This window comes from Macroventuria anomochaeta (genome assembly GCF_010093625.1).
Source record: "Macroventuria anomochaeta strain CBS 525.71 unplaced genomic scaffold BU25scaffold_28, whole genome shotgun sequence".
NCBI classification, from domain to species: domain Eukaryota; kingdom Fungi; phylum Ascomycota; class Dothideomycetes; order Pleosporales; family Didymellaceae; genus Macroventuria; species Macroventuria anomochaeta.
This window is the reverse complement of record NW_022985389.1, coordinates 89,675-102,696: the sequence shown is the minus strand read 5'-3', so window position 1 is coordinate 102,696 and position 13,022 is coordinate 89,675. Positions and strand designations below refer to the sequence as shown.

Sequence of the window (13,022 nt, the reverse complement as noted above, 5' to 3'; positions counted from 1 at the left end):
CCGCATCGCCGAGGTGGTTCAACACTACCAAAACAACGCGTACTCACATACTTTGAGCCTCAAGATCTCAATGCAACCATGCCTACTAATCTTGGCCCTCACCAACTCCCCAAACGCGAAGTAGGCCTCGGTCCTGCTCGAGCAGCATTGGGTACTCTGACACCTCGTGGCCGCCTTCGATCAACTTCTCAACATATTCGACGTTCCGGCAGAAGTGCCCCATCGAGGGCCACTCCTCGAACAGTTTATGTGCTGGTGTGGTGTGGTCGCTCTGTAATCCGCTCTTCTCCTTGGGTGGTAGTCCCGTTGCACCACTGTGCTCGCTTCTGGCGCTGTCAGCCGGTGTTGCTGGTTGCTGAGGAGAAGCAAACATGGACTCTTGCTTGATCGGAGTCAATGCTTGTGATGCTGAAGGAGACATCTGTGAGTGTGGTCTGTTGGGTGCTGTGAAACCTGCTTCTGGCGAAGCAAGGTTCGTGATCTGGTTCGGGGTTTGGGTCAAGGGGAGTCTGGTCTCGACGCTCTGTTTCCATGAGGTGAACTCTCCTACAAAATTCTTCAGTACTTTGCCAATATCATTTACGCTCTCCTGAAGTTGCATCATGCTACGATCTTGTCTGTGCTGTGTCAGTAATGCTGTTTGTCCGAGGGTTTGTCACATACTTTGGAGGTGACATTTCCTTGTACTGGCAATCGAAGCTGTTCTCTCTACAGAACTGGCATGGTCTTGCTTCGTCACACTTCTGTTTGCGTGTTTGACAGTGGTTGCACGCCTGCGTGGCGCGAACCTGTTTGCGCCTTACTTGCTGGCCAGCTGCACCTGCATACTGGCTCATGTAAAGGCTCGGCGCAAACGAACCCTGGTAATACTGGGGAGCTGATAGAGATGGTGCGTGGTAGACTTGTTCTGTGTTTTGATGGCTTTTGGAGTCATCGAATATCTGCCTGTCAGGGTGGTGTGTAGGTGATGTAGGTAGTTGCGGCGGTGGACGCGTTGGAATTGATGGATGCGGTTGTTGCTTTGGGTCTGTGGAAATACAAGACCCAGCGTGAAGCAGAGTGTGCGTGTAAGAAGGGGGTTCCATAACTGCTTAGACTGTTGCACAATCTCCGACCCAGGCAGACAAGGCAACAAGAGAAATCAGCCTTGAAAAAGAGGCAGACAGTGAGAAGACAAAACATAGCATTACTAAGATTCTGCGGCACGCATTCCACACAGTACTGTAAGACCAGCGATGACTATCGGTCATTAGCGCCGTGCATGCATAGTGATGCAGTTACCCTGAGACTACCACGCAGGTTACAGCGGCAGACTCAAGCAAGGCAGGCTGGTCAACCTGTGTGGAGGCGTTAGGAATGTACAACTAGGAAACAAGACGACCGTTCATCCGCAACATGGGCTGCAATTCCCAAGTAAACTGCAGTCCCCAAGTGAAATGCAAACCAAAAGCGAGAGGCTGCATGAAGCTAAGACAAAAGAACTGGTAGAACCACGCCATATACACATCTCCTGGAACGCAGAGGTCCTCCAAGTATCGTGCGACAAGGTCACAAATTGCGGGTAAGAAACGGATGTTCTCTAGGAATCTGTATCGTGACGTTCGTACTCTTCAATTTCTCCATGGCTGTAACCTCGCATGCACACTCAAGCTGGCCCTGTATTTCTCTGCCGTGGACTTCAAGACCTCTCGACATTTGCTCGTAAAACATCATTGAGCGTACACCGATATCTGTGTCCCATACAGAATGAATAGCAGTCCCAGCATAGAGGTTACTGGCATGGAGTTAACTTGTTCAGAGAAACCGTTCGCTGGAACAACAGAAGAAAGTTCTGACAAAAGTCCTTGCGGACCCGACCATAGGGCTTGCCGGAAGGGTAACAAGACAAGCGCTCAAACTACTTGAGATGCTGACGGCTAACAGCTAAAAGCTCGCTAAAAGTCATTACTACCTTGTATAACAACACATACAAGGGAGTGCTGACTTGTAGCAAGTGACCAACCTGTCGTCTGGGGTGATGTTGTTTTCCATTTTAGGCAAAATCTTCATCTAGCGCGATGTCGCATAGGTACCTTGCGTTTTGCAAAACCCGGAAGTCGATTGCCATCTTCACTCGTTGGAGGCTAGGGTACCGGTAAAATAATGGGCGGAACAGGGATCATGCAGATTGTCCGCGATTTAGCGTTGATAGTGTGCATGGTATCCGCGATTTGGCAGGGAGTGTGCATAATGTCCGCGATTTAGCGTGGACAGGGTTTTGCGTGATCTCGTTATCATTTTTGCAGCCCGCGCACTGTATCGCTTCTTCGTACCTGAAATACTACGTACAAGCGCATTGCCCTGCAGATGCAGCGCTAGAAGCGCTTTGGAGCCTGCTCCAAGCATGCGGTCCTTTTGACTTTTCCGAGCCGCATTTGGAAGGAAAAGACACCGTGAGTTGAAAGGACATTGCGCTGCGAGGACGTATTAGCTACAATGACGTGCGTGGGGAAATGTATTGTACTGTTTTGCTTTGACACCAAGTAACTGTTTTCCTAATTACATATCTTGCACGGTAATGAAACAGAACCGTATAAAATCATTTTAAGGTGAACTTAGTACGAAGCCACGTCATCCCATATCTCTCAGAGCCATGTACCAAATCACATCGAATGCCGAAACTAGGCACACTGAGCTGCGAGGGCCGTTCATCGTGCAGAGCCGTTCGTGGCCAGGATACGATCGATCCGCGCTCGCTGGGCTTTCGTATCGGCGGTCTGCGATAATAATTTCATGAACCGAAGCATTCCTTCCAATACGTTATTTCCAAGATTCCGCCCAACTCTTGATTAAGAGGCGTCTTGCGTTCCACTCCAGTACCCTGATCAATGCCTTTTATGATTTCAAGACACGAGACGAAGAGGACGTAAAGGAGGTTATGCTCCGCTTGGACAACTCGCGAGCTTGGGAATTGGCGCGAGGTTCGCCGTCTTGGACTGTGCCTTTGTCAATATGCAGTAGGGGGCAGACTTGTTCACAATAGAAGATCTCGAGTAATAGAAGGTGAACTTGCGCAATGGACAGTGTCTCGAGTAAGTCAGAGTGGTTATGTCATGTACAAATGTGGGATCGGGTCACTCCACTCCAGAGACTAGCGTTCTTTGCGCCTACAACCGGGCCGAAAAGCGGAAAATAAAACCACCAGCATAGAGGAGCAGCACTAGAACCAAAACATCTTTCTCGACTCGTATCACGACTTTCTGACGCTAGTATCACACCAGCAATGACCAGATCGTTTTTCTCCACCAACGAAACGACGAAGAATTTATTGGCTATTGTATCTCGTGTTACTGGCGGGGTGTTAAAGAAGAGCAGTTTTGTGTAATGGGTCTCTCTGGGCCTGTCTGGATAGGACACACCGTCCGACGCTACATACAACCCTACGCTCAACCCTACGCTTGGCTTCGTTATATGTTCACGCGATAGTGCGGGGTAACTATCTTTGGAAATGTCCAGCTTTAAAGAACAAGAGAATTCTGGTGTTAGCTTCTTGGGAAAGTGCATTGTCACTGCTTTCCAGTCTTGGTCCATCTGCACATTCTTGATTCTCTTCGCCATGGCTTCACCAAACATGCTAACTGTTCCTTCTAGCTTAGCGTGTGTGAACTCGTACCATGATTCAGATATGCCTGCTGATCCTTGACTGGACTCTCGAGGAGCCCATACAGCTTTAGGTTTCCTCAAGTTTGCAAAGAACAATCCAATGCGAGGATCTATGCCACCACTCTTTTCTCTAGTTTTCGTAGCCAAGCCCGTGAGAATAGCTTCCTTTGTAGAATCAACCTGATATCTTGAGAAAGCGATTATACACAGCTCGTAATAAGCCCCATCAACCTTGTTGAGGAAGCGATAATATTTCCGTTCATATCTGTTTTTCGCTATTTTCTCTCTGTTGGCAATTACTTCTGCTTGGCGCTTGGATTGGACATTAGACAGGAATTGTGAATACACAAGATCCTTTTCCGTTGTTTTGAGTTGTCCCCAGGCTGAATCGACATCTCAAAATCCATTTCGTACATCCTTCCGTGAAGCAGGCATGGTGTGATTTGAGCGTGGATTTAAGCGTAGGGCTGAGCGTCAGGTTGAGTGTTGAGTGAAGCGTTGGATTGAGTGTAAAATTAAGTGGTAGAGTTGAGCGTTAGGTTGAGCATAGATTTAAGCATAGGGTTGAGCGTAGGGTTGAGCGTAGATTTAAGCAATAGGGTTTAGCGTAGGATTAGCTGACCAAAATAGCTGAGCAAGAAAGGATATCATCACAGCATAAGTACGTGGTGTGATAGGTTGCAGGAGAAGCACGGGAACTCATGAGCGCCACGGCGCGTACCCACCCGCGACGTCTTGACAAGTATTGCCGCTGCGCTATAGTGAGGTAAGCGCCACGCAACAGAGCAGGGCGTACTTCGGGTCAAGCTTCAAATGACACTGTTTAAATTAGTCAGCCTTGCGATCTGTTCTTAGTCGGTCCCATACTGAACAGCACGCCCACAGTTGACGGATGAAAATATGCTTGGCAGTGGGGTAGGCTTTCTAAGCCATCTCGCTACCCTTAATCAAACTAAAGTTTACTAACAAGAGGAGCATGTATGCATCCTCCCAAAAGCGCGTCAACACTATAAATATACCCTGCAGGTTGGCTCGGTCTCCGATCTATACATTACCCACTAGAGCGAGTGCGCAGTGTGTGCGCTGCACACCCCAGGTCACGTTTTGCATAGATGTTCCACACACACTATTACGCTACATTTGAATGATACCTTCTACCGGTAGAGACAACTTTCCAAAGAAACAACATCACGAAGTACTTCGTCTGCAGAATTGTATCGTCCTTCCCAACACTTCCACACAATTGTGCCACCCAAGTCTGCCGCCAATGGAGGGAACAGGCCCTCTTGGTAACGGCGCAAGAACTCCGCCTCGTTGTCAATGGTGTGGAGTTCTGGAAAAGGCCGATGGCCTTTCATAATGTGGTATATTGTGGATCCTAGAGCAAATATGTCCGTCCTTGCATCTGCAAACTCCTGGTCGTGTCGTGGCATAAATGACTCTGCGTTTTCAGAAGCCCCTCCATCGCAAACAGTCTCGCCGTCAGGCCCTAACAGTCGGCCCTGAAAGTCACAGAGCTTGACGTGTAGCTCAGCATCAAGAAGAATGTTCCGGACGTTGATGTCGCATATAATCACATTCTTGCGATGAGCATAGGCGACCCCTTCTGCAGTCTCTCTAGCAAATCGAAGCTTCTCTTCCTTCGTGAGGGCTGTTCTGTTCATGTGGCTTTCCAACGATCCATTGGGGGCGAACTCCAGAAGCAGTCCCGCTTCGTGCTTGCCCTTGAATCCGATGATGCGAGGGTGATTGCCAAGTTGCTCGAGTATTGCACACTCGACGTTCAGAGCGTTCGAAGGGTTCTCATCATGTGGGTACTTTAAGACAGTCGATTCGTCGATGAAGCCGATGTAGTGACAACTGCCAGTAGTGATAATGTGCCGAACCCCCTCAGGGAAGCGAGGCGTAACGTATATAACGTCTTCTAAATCTTGATTCATTGGTGAGACAGGCAGCCAATCGTTGTTTGTAAAGGGCCCAGTATGAGTGAGGGTAGTTTGAAGTCACTGGTATAGAGTAACGAATCTTATACGAAGAAGCTCGTTTTTTCTGACCGAACACCCGAGGCCTGTGCACACCCCAACAAGATGTTGCCTTTCAAATCCCCCATACCAATCACTACCAAAACAGTAAATCATTAATACATTAAAGCAATTTAAGCTTAGAAAAGCTTTTTGTGGTATTTTGATCTGCACATAGGCTTATTTCTTGGTATTGCAGTCACCCATGGAAGTTGTTTTTGCCATGATGCCTGATAATCCGCCGCACCTGCTCTAGAATCCCTTCCACCCATTGATTGATCACCTCAATAGGCATACGCTCCCATTGAGTTACCCATTGCTGCTCACACTGATTGGCAGTACAGCTAGGAGTGAATTGCTTTGTCACATGCCTCCAAATCCACGGCCAGGCATGCTCAGATGCGTTGACCTCCGGTGAGTGCCCTGGCCACCATAAAGTGTCAATCTTCTCCACAGTCAGGTAGTCTCGAGCGATGCGTGATTTGTGAGCAGGAGCGCCATCCTGAATCAGTATACTGTTACGATCAAAGGGCAACCCGCAACAACACTGAACAAACAGGACTACGCAACGATACGAGAGGAGCCAAGGAACTGTAGTATCGATCGACCCAAGCAATGGGCCGTGTCGGCGATACTCAGTATGATCATCACTCTCAGTTGAGCAACTCGAGCGACTCGAGCAGTTAGGATGCGTCAGCGATACTCAGTATGATCATCAATCTCGGTCGAATCGAGCAGTTAGGCCGCATCAGTATACTTGGTACAAGCAGTATACTCGATACCGAGCGATCTGAGCAAATCCTCCTGCTAAAGTATATAACAAGTAGGCACGTGTTGCAATTTGTGCCTTAAGCAAAGCTCATAGACACTAGTCAATTGGTTCTTGGGGATGAGCAGAGGTACAGAAAGCCGTAGGGGTTGACAGTCACCTAAGCAAAGCTTGGGTGGTCAGGGGTAGACTATCCGGGCGGGTTGTAATAACCTTTGTAATAGTCAGGTAGTCGTCTAGTCAAAGACCGTGGCGACTGGTTGCAATGAGTAGTACAGAGTATACTGTCTGGCTCGAGAGCAAGTGAGATTCCAATAACAAAATTGATTGACGAGCTTGAACACGATGCCATAAGGGCAGCGTGTCTACTTGCTATATACATGAGCAGAGGATTGCTCAGATTGCTCGGATTGCTCGGTACTGAGTATACTGATCGTACCGAGTATACTACTCGTATTGAGTATACTGACCGTGCCAAGTATACTGCTCGTACCGAGTATACCGATCGTACCGAGTATACTGCTCGTGCCGAGTGTTGCCGACGCGGCCCACTGCTCGGGTCGCTTGAGTTGCTCCACTGAGAGTGATGATCATACTGAGTATCGCCGACGCGGCCCACTGCTCGGGTCGATCGATACTACAGTTCCTCGGCTCCTCTTGTATCGTTGCGTAGTCCTTTTCGTTCAGTGTTGTTGCGGGTTGCCCTTTGATCGTAACACCACCACCTTGGACGTACAGTACAAACCACCGTCGCCATTCCCTTTTGAGAAAGTAGAAGAGACTTCGAAGCCGCTACTGCCTAAGTTTCGTGAGGATGATTGCGATAGTATGACGACTGAGACTGAAACTAAGAAGGGTAAAATCCAGAAGGCTGTGAAGGACTTCTCGATGAAGTTCACCGCTGTCACATCAAAATCCTAGTCTTCTTGGATGATTCTGTAGTCTCTTTGTTCTGCAGCATGCAATTCTTTGTTCTCGTTCACCACGAGCTCTTTATGTGTGATCATGCTCTGCTTGCTCTTGTACCTCACCCAAAGTATAAGTACTCCCAATCTTTTCATATTGGATTGCCAGGTGAACATGTCGCACCTCCTCCACGTGCCTTCTGGTACACTGCTTGCACCTTTGCTTTGCACAGTGCCATTCACTTCATCACAATGCCACCCACATGGGCACTGGGAGTAGACAATATCAAGTTCTGATTTTTGACCGCACTGTGGAGGAAGTCAGCATTGTATATACAGAATGTTTCTCATACCCTCATATACCCTCCAGACTAAATCTTTCGCTACTCATCCAGAGACATCTTAAAGGCTACAGCATCGATAACCACTTAAAACACCTCCGCAATAGCACCATTTCTTCTCCAACCACCACCACTCCCACGTGAAATCCCTCCTTTCTGTGCCCTGTCGCCACCTTCATGCCGCGCCGCATCTCCATCGGGCACAACGCCCACGCCCGACCGCCCCCCCCCCCCCAACTCACGCACGACATCCAAGTCAACATCCGTCACGTCCTTAAAGACCTCCGAGCTGCACCGTACGCTATATGACTACGCTGCCGCAAAGTCGGCGACTAATTCCACGTTAGACCAGTTTGTGTCTGCCGACTCCAGGATGCTCGAAACCCGGCTTGGATTGGGAGCAGGGCTAGGTTTGAAGGCTCTGCCGTTAGAGCTCATGTTAACGAACACACCTAGTAGCGAAACCGCAATTAGCCTCTAATACAGCCATCATGCAGTTTCGAGACACAGTGCAACGCACGACTATAGCTAACGCGAAAGCTTTCATGCCATAGAGACAAACCGTCGTGCCACCCTCTAGCTCCGCAGACCCGCCGTTGATTCCTCGTCCGACCCACCACGTTCTCATGCTGTCGAGCACATTGCGACTGATACATATACCAAGCCGTAGCCGAATACTGCTTTAGCTCGTTGAAGAAGAATATTATGAGTTGTGTGGCGTCTAAAGAACAGTGTGGGCAAGTCTCACACAGCGGGCATAGCAGGAGACAGAGACTAACTAGTATGGTACAAAATAGTAAGATGCGAGTCTAGGCTTCGGCAAGCGGAGTAAATGCTAGAAAGACGCCGTCGTCGTTGCACGCACGCTCAAAGGGGGAAATAGTCTGCATATTATAGGGATACAGCTGTCGTACGGCCACACAACGAACGGCTCCTCGCACGAGCACTGCAATTATCAGGACATTAGAAAGGTGGTTCGGTTTAGTCTCTGAGGGCAATAAGGAGTTCGGATCGTCCATGCTCATGAGCGCTGGGTAAGGGTAAAGCAGAGATCTGATAGTAGCCATGCTTACTATGGTACTATGCTCTCTAAAGCTGCATACCGTTCTGTTATCGAGAATGACCCTTATGTCTCTTCGCAACGTTAGCCAGTGCGGAAGATTATGGCAAGGGTGTGGCAGGTGCGGGTTGGCCATCTACTTAACTTGCGGTGGCAAATTTGCCGCACGTTGCTTTCATTACAGCGTCATAATGTTGCAGTAAATGCAATAAGTGAAGGTGTAACTGCGCAGGGCAGTAAGTCAGGGGTAACCGCGCGAAGCAGTAAAATCGGTATATAGTGTTGTTCTTGTTTAGTGTTCTGTCTCTCTCACCGGGCCATCAGGGTCTGTTTACATGACGTATCTGTCGTTCAGACAGAGGTAGAAAGGGCTTATTGGAAAGGCAAGAGCACTGCACCAACACACGTAGCACACACGACCTCTATACTCCATTAACCGTCACACATAAGCATCGCCGTCAGCGTTGTGTTTAATAGACTACTATTACCGCCAAGACATAGGCTTTAGAATGTAGCTATCTTCTTTTAAGGACACTAATTAGCCAGCCATGCATGCATTCCCTCATGATGACTTGGCACCCCATGCCACTAGCAGCTTCACCACCGCCTCGTGGCCTCCTTGTGAAGCCGCCTGGAGTTCGTTGCCATAGGCTCCACCCTGCACGTTGACCTCGGCGCCCTTGTCGAGCAGCATCTTCACCACCGCTTCGTGGCCTCCTTGTGAAGCCGCCTGGAGTGCGTTGCCATAGACTCCACCCTGCACGTTGACCTCGGCGCCCTTGTCGAGCAGCATCTTCACCACTGCTTCGTGGCCTCCTTGTGAAGCCGCCTGGAGTGCGTTGCCGAAGTATCCACCCTGCGCGTTGACGTCGGCGCCCTTGTCGAGCAGCAGCTGCACCACCGCCTCATGGCCTCTAGCTGAAGCCACTTGGAGTGCGTTGCCGTCTTGTCCACCCTGCGCGTTGACGTCGGCGCCCTTGTCGAGCAGCAGCTGCACCACCGCCTTGTCGCCTCTAGCTGAAGCCGCCTGGAGTGCGTTGCCGTCTCGTCCACCCTGCACGTTGACGTCGGCGCCCTTGTCGAGCAGCAGCTGCACCACCGCCTCGTTGCCTCTAGCTGAAGCTGCCTGGAGTGCGTTGCCATAGGCTCCACCCTGCGCGTTGACCTCGGCGCCCTTGTCGAGCAGCATCTTCACCACCGCTTCGTGGCCTCCATTTGAAGCCGCCTGGAGTGCGTTGCCGAAGTATCCACCATGCGCGTTGACCTCGGCGCCCTTGTCGAGCAGCATCTTCACCATCGCTTCGTAGCCTCCTTGTGAAGCCGCCTGGAGTGCGTTGCCGAAGTATCCACCCTGCACGTTGGCCTCGGCGCCCTTGTCGAGCAGCAGCTGCACCACCGCCTCGCTGCCTCTAGCTGAAGCTGCCTGGAGTGCGTTGCCATAGGTTCCACCCTGCGCGTTGACCTCAGCGCCCTTGTCGAGCAGCAGCTGCACCACCGCGTTGTGGCCTCCTTGTGAAGCCGTCTGGAGTGCGTTGCCGTAGTATCCACCCTGCGCGTTGACGTCGGCGCCCTTGTCGAGCAGCATCTTGACCACCTGCTCGTAGCCTCCTTGTGAAGCTGCCTGGAGTGCGTTGCCATAGGTTCCACCCTGCGCGTTGACCTCGGCGCCCTTGTCAAGCAGCAGCTGCACCACCGTCTCGTGGCCTCCTTGTGAAGCCATCTGGAGTGCGTTGCCATAGGCTCCACCCTGCGCGTTGACGTCGGCGCCCTTGTCGAGCAGCATCTTGACCACCTGCTCGTGGCCTCTATCTGAAGCTGCCTGCAATGCGTTGCTGTAGTCTTTACCCTGCGCGTTGACGTCGGCGCCCTTGTCAACCAGCAGCTTTACTACCTGCTTATGCCCATTCTCTGCCGCCAACAACAGCGGTGCCTCGTCATCATCATTTGTGGCTTGTATATTGGCTTTTTCCCTCAGCGACTTTTGCGCCGTCGCCTCTTGGCCATGTCGGGCAGCCCACAACAGCGCTGAGCTTCCAGATTCTTGTACATTGTAGCGGTAGAGGTAGCTATCTAGAAGACGGTAAAGGCGATGGTTGGCTTGTGCAACGGCATTGATATATCTCTCGGATGCTAGGTATTCTGATATATCTCGGAGCAACTCATTTGATAGATCAAGCAGTGGCATTGCTGAAGTAGCACTTGTCTGCTTTACTAAACTCAAGGTAGTGATGAAAACAACCGCCTAGCAAGTATTATAAGCAGGGGTGAAGCGGGCAAAAATTCCAATTCAATAGTAGGCACGTGTTGTGAAGAAAGCCCAAAAAGAGAGAGTTGAGGACGATGGTGGGGCAAGCGGCGGCAGGGTGACTAAGCCACCAAGGCTCAGCATCATGTAGCCCTGCTCCCAATTCGAGCCGGTTTTCCGGTGTCCTGGAGCGCTTAGCAAAAGCGCCACACAACCACACAGCCACACAGCCACAGATCTAGTGTCAGCGGCGATAGGTTACCGCTAAGCTACTTTAAGCTCGGTGTGCGGGGCCTCTTTATCGGGCACTTCTAGCAGGCGGACTTGGAATTGTTGTCTGTTTTGAGCGCTACAAAATACCGGATACGGTAGAATTAGGGATTTTAGTGGTGAACGACCAGGAGACAGCAAGGCTTCCCATTCGCTCAGCCCTATTTAAGCAACGTACCGGCGGATCAGTAGTTAGGTGGTGACCACTAGCGAATACCTGCTGTTGTATGTTTTTGCCTTTTTGCTTCTGTTGATACTTTTGCGCCATCTTGTCAAACTGCTCGAATGTATTCTATAAAAAAAGACATTTCCTCTACATACGACCATAGGATGTTGGAACCAAGGCTTCCCGTTCGCTCAGCCCTATTTAAGCAATGTACCGGTGGATTAGTAGTTAGGTGGGTGACCACTAGTGAATACCCGCTGTTGTATGTTTTTTTCTTTTTGTTGCATCGAGATCTCGTCGTTATATCTACACCGCGATACAATCGGGATCAGCGTCTGTTCAGTAGTTCTGGTGTATACTCGAAGCAAGATGGGCATGGCGCATACCCCACAAGGCCGTATAGTCGGAGAAACATTCATACTGGGCGAAGCTGTCATTAATGGATTGGGTACTTCTTTCGGTAGCATGGCCGGCGCAACACCTGCGTTATATCATCACCCGTCCTTGGATGAAGAGCGTGTCAAGCTAATCAGCGATTGGATCAAGGCGCGGGGTGCCAGTCCAAAGATTGAGACTTTCAGTGAAACGTTTAGCGACAGCGGCACTTTCAATGTCGACGCTTTGGCGAAGCCTGGTTTCTGCACTACACTCCTCCCCTCTGAACTAGTGTGATGAAGAAACATGGGGTAGCGAGACCGATAGGGACTCGGATGGTCTAGAGGATTGGACATAACCGACAAGTATAACGAGCCTTGAGGCGTGAACGGACCAAAGACGTGCGAAGCGGAGCGATTTCGCTCAAGACTCAGTTCAACGGGGATTCTTAGACCAGAGCAAGTGCATTTTTCGCACATGCATCCCTCCTACGTTGATATGATCAAGGGCCCGTAGCAATCAGTATGGTTGCTCTTCTCCACGACTGCTAATTATCTCTGTAGCTGCTCCTGCTGTAGTTGCTTTTTCGTTGCTGCTCCTTTATTGTCGTTGCTCCTTCTTGCTACCCTCGCACCTTCTCCTTCCTTCACTACTACGCGATGGTTTCTTCCTTGGCACTAATCAACTGCATCTTCTGTTCTTTGGCGCACGTGGCTCTCAAGCAACAGATTTTCCCAATCCTCCGCAGCAAATCTGGTGTAAGTATGCTTGCTTCATCGCTCCGCTCCTCCGCTTCGCAATTAAGTGACGAGAATGGGCTTGGGAAGACTTTCGGTGGCTCAGCATATCGCTCCATCTACCGAGAGCCCTGGGGTCTGCTGATACTGGACTGAACGAGAACAAAAAGCGCAATGCTGGCGTGAGAGGGAAGCGCGAGCCTGCAGAGGCCGGCCCCCTAGCCTTTGACACCGCTTCGTAACTCCACTTGTATCACGAGGCAGAGGACGAGGGACTTGTGGCGGAGAAGACTAATGAAGAGAGGACGGGCTAGATCCTGAACCCGAACGTCCGTGTATGCCTCTTGTTCTTGCATGAGGACTGAATGGGCAGATGGAAAGGCTCCTCGCGGAGCAAGAAGAAGAAGAAGAAGAAGAAGAAGAAGAAGAAGAAGAAGAAGAAGAAGAAGAAGAAGAAGAAGAAGAAGAAGAAGAAGAAGAAGAAGAAGAAG

General features: G+C 50.3%; 5 protein-coding genes across 5 annotated transcripts, besides 1 other annotated feature; 1 reads left to right on the top strand and 4 right to left on the bottom strand.

Moving 5' to 3' along the window:
* Positions 1 to 85: 85 nt before the first annotated feature.
* BU25DRAFT_460712 (uncharacterized protein) lies at positions 86 to 677 on the bottom strand (the record flags this gene model as incomplete). The annotated part of the gene is made up of 2 exons (XM_033710381.1): positions 86 to 617; positions 664 to 677. The coding sequence occupies 2 exons, from the start codon at positions 675 to 677 to the stop codon at positions 86 to 88; spliced, it is 546 nt and encodes a 181-aa protein (XP_033559065.1).
* A 4,029-nt stretch (positions 678 to 4,706) lies between these two features.
* BU25DRAFT_474348 (kinase-like protein) lies at positions 4,707 to 5,645 on the bottom strand. Its single transcript, XM_033710902.1, has one exon. It carries the CDS (start codon positions 5,580 to 5,582, stop codon positions 4,797 to 4,799), a length of 786 nt encoding a protein of 261 aa, XP_033559064.1. The 5' UTR covers positions 5,583 to 5,645; the 3' UTR covers positions 4,707 to 4,796.
* A 3,913-nt stretch (positions 5,646 to 9,558) lies between these two features.
* On the bottom strand, positions 9,559 to 9,936 carry BU25DRAFT_304384 (ankyrin; the record flags this gene model as incomplete). The annotated part of the gene is made up of 1 exon (XM_033702041.1): positions 9,559 to 9,936. A coding segment is annotated over one exon (378 nt), but the record flags the coding sequence as incomplete, so codon positions are not given.
* Positions 9,937 to 10,413: 477 nt separating this feature from the next.
* On the bottom strand, positions 10,414 to 10,638 carry BU25DRAFT_296746 (ankyrin; the record flags this gene model as incomplete). The annotated part of the gene is made up of 1 exon (XM_033701923.1): positions 10,414 to 10,638. A coding segment is annotated over one exon (225 nt), but the record flags the coding sequence as incomplete, so codon positions are not given.
* A 900-nt stretch (positions 10,639 to 11,538) lies between these two features.
* Positions 11,539 to 11,859: a sequence feature (Protein overlapping with rRNA (BU25DRAFT_474344, KAF2624869.1) was converted to a misc_feature.).
* A 474-nt stretch (positions 11,860 to 12,333) lies between these two features.
* BU25DRAFT_127855 (uncharacterized protein) lies at positions 12,334 to 12,755 on the top strand. The gene has a single exon (XM_033700473.1). The coding sequence runs from the start codon at positions 12,454 to 12,456 to the stop codon at positions 12,685 to 12,687; it is 234 nt and encodes a 77-aa protein (XP_033559061.1). The 5' UTR covers positions 12,334 to 12,453; the 3' UTR covers positions 12,688 to 12,755.
* The last annotated feature ends 267 nt before the right edge of the window (positions 12,756 to 13,022 follow it).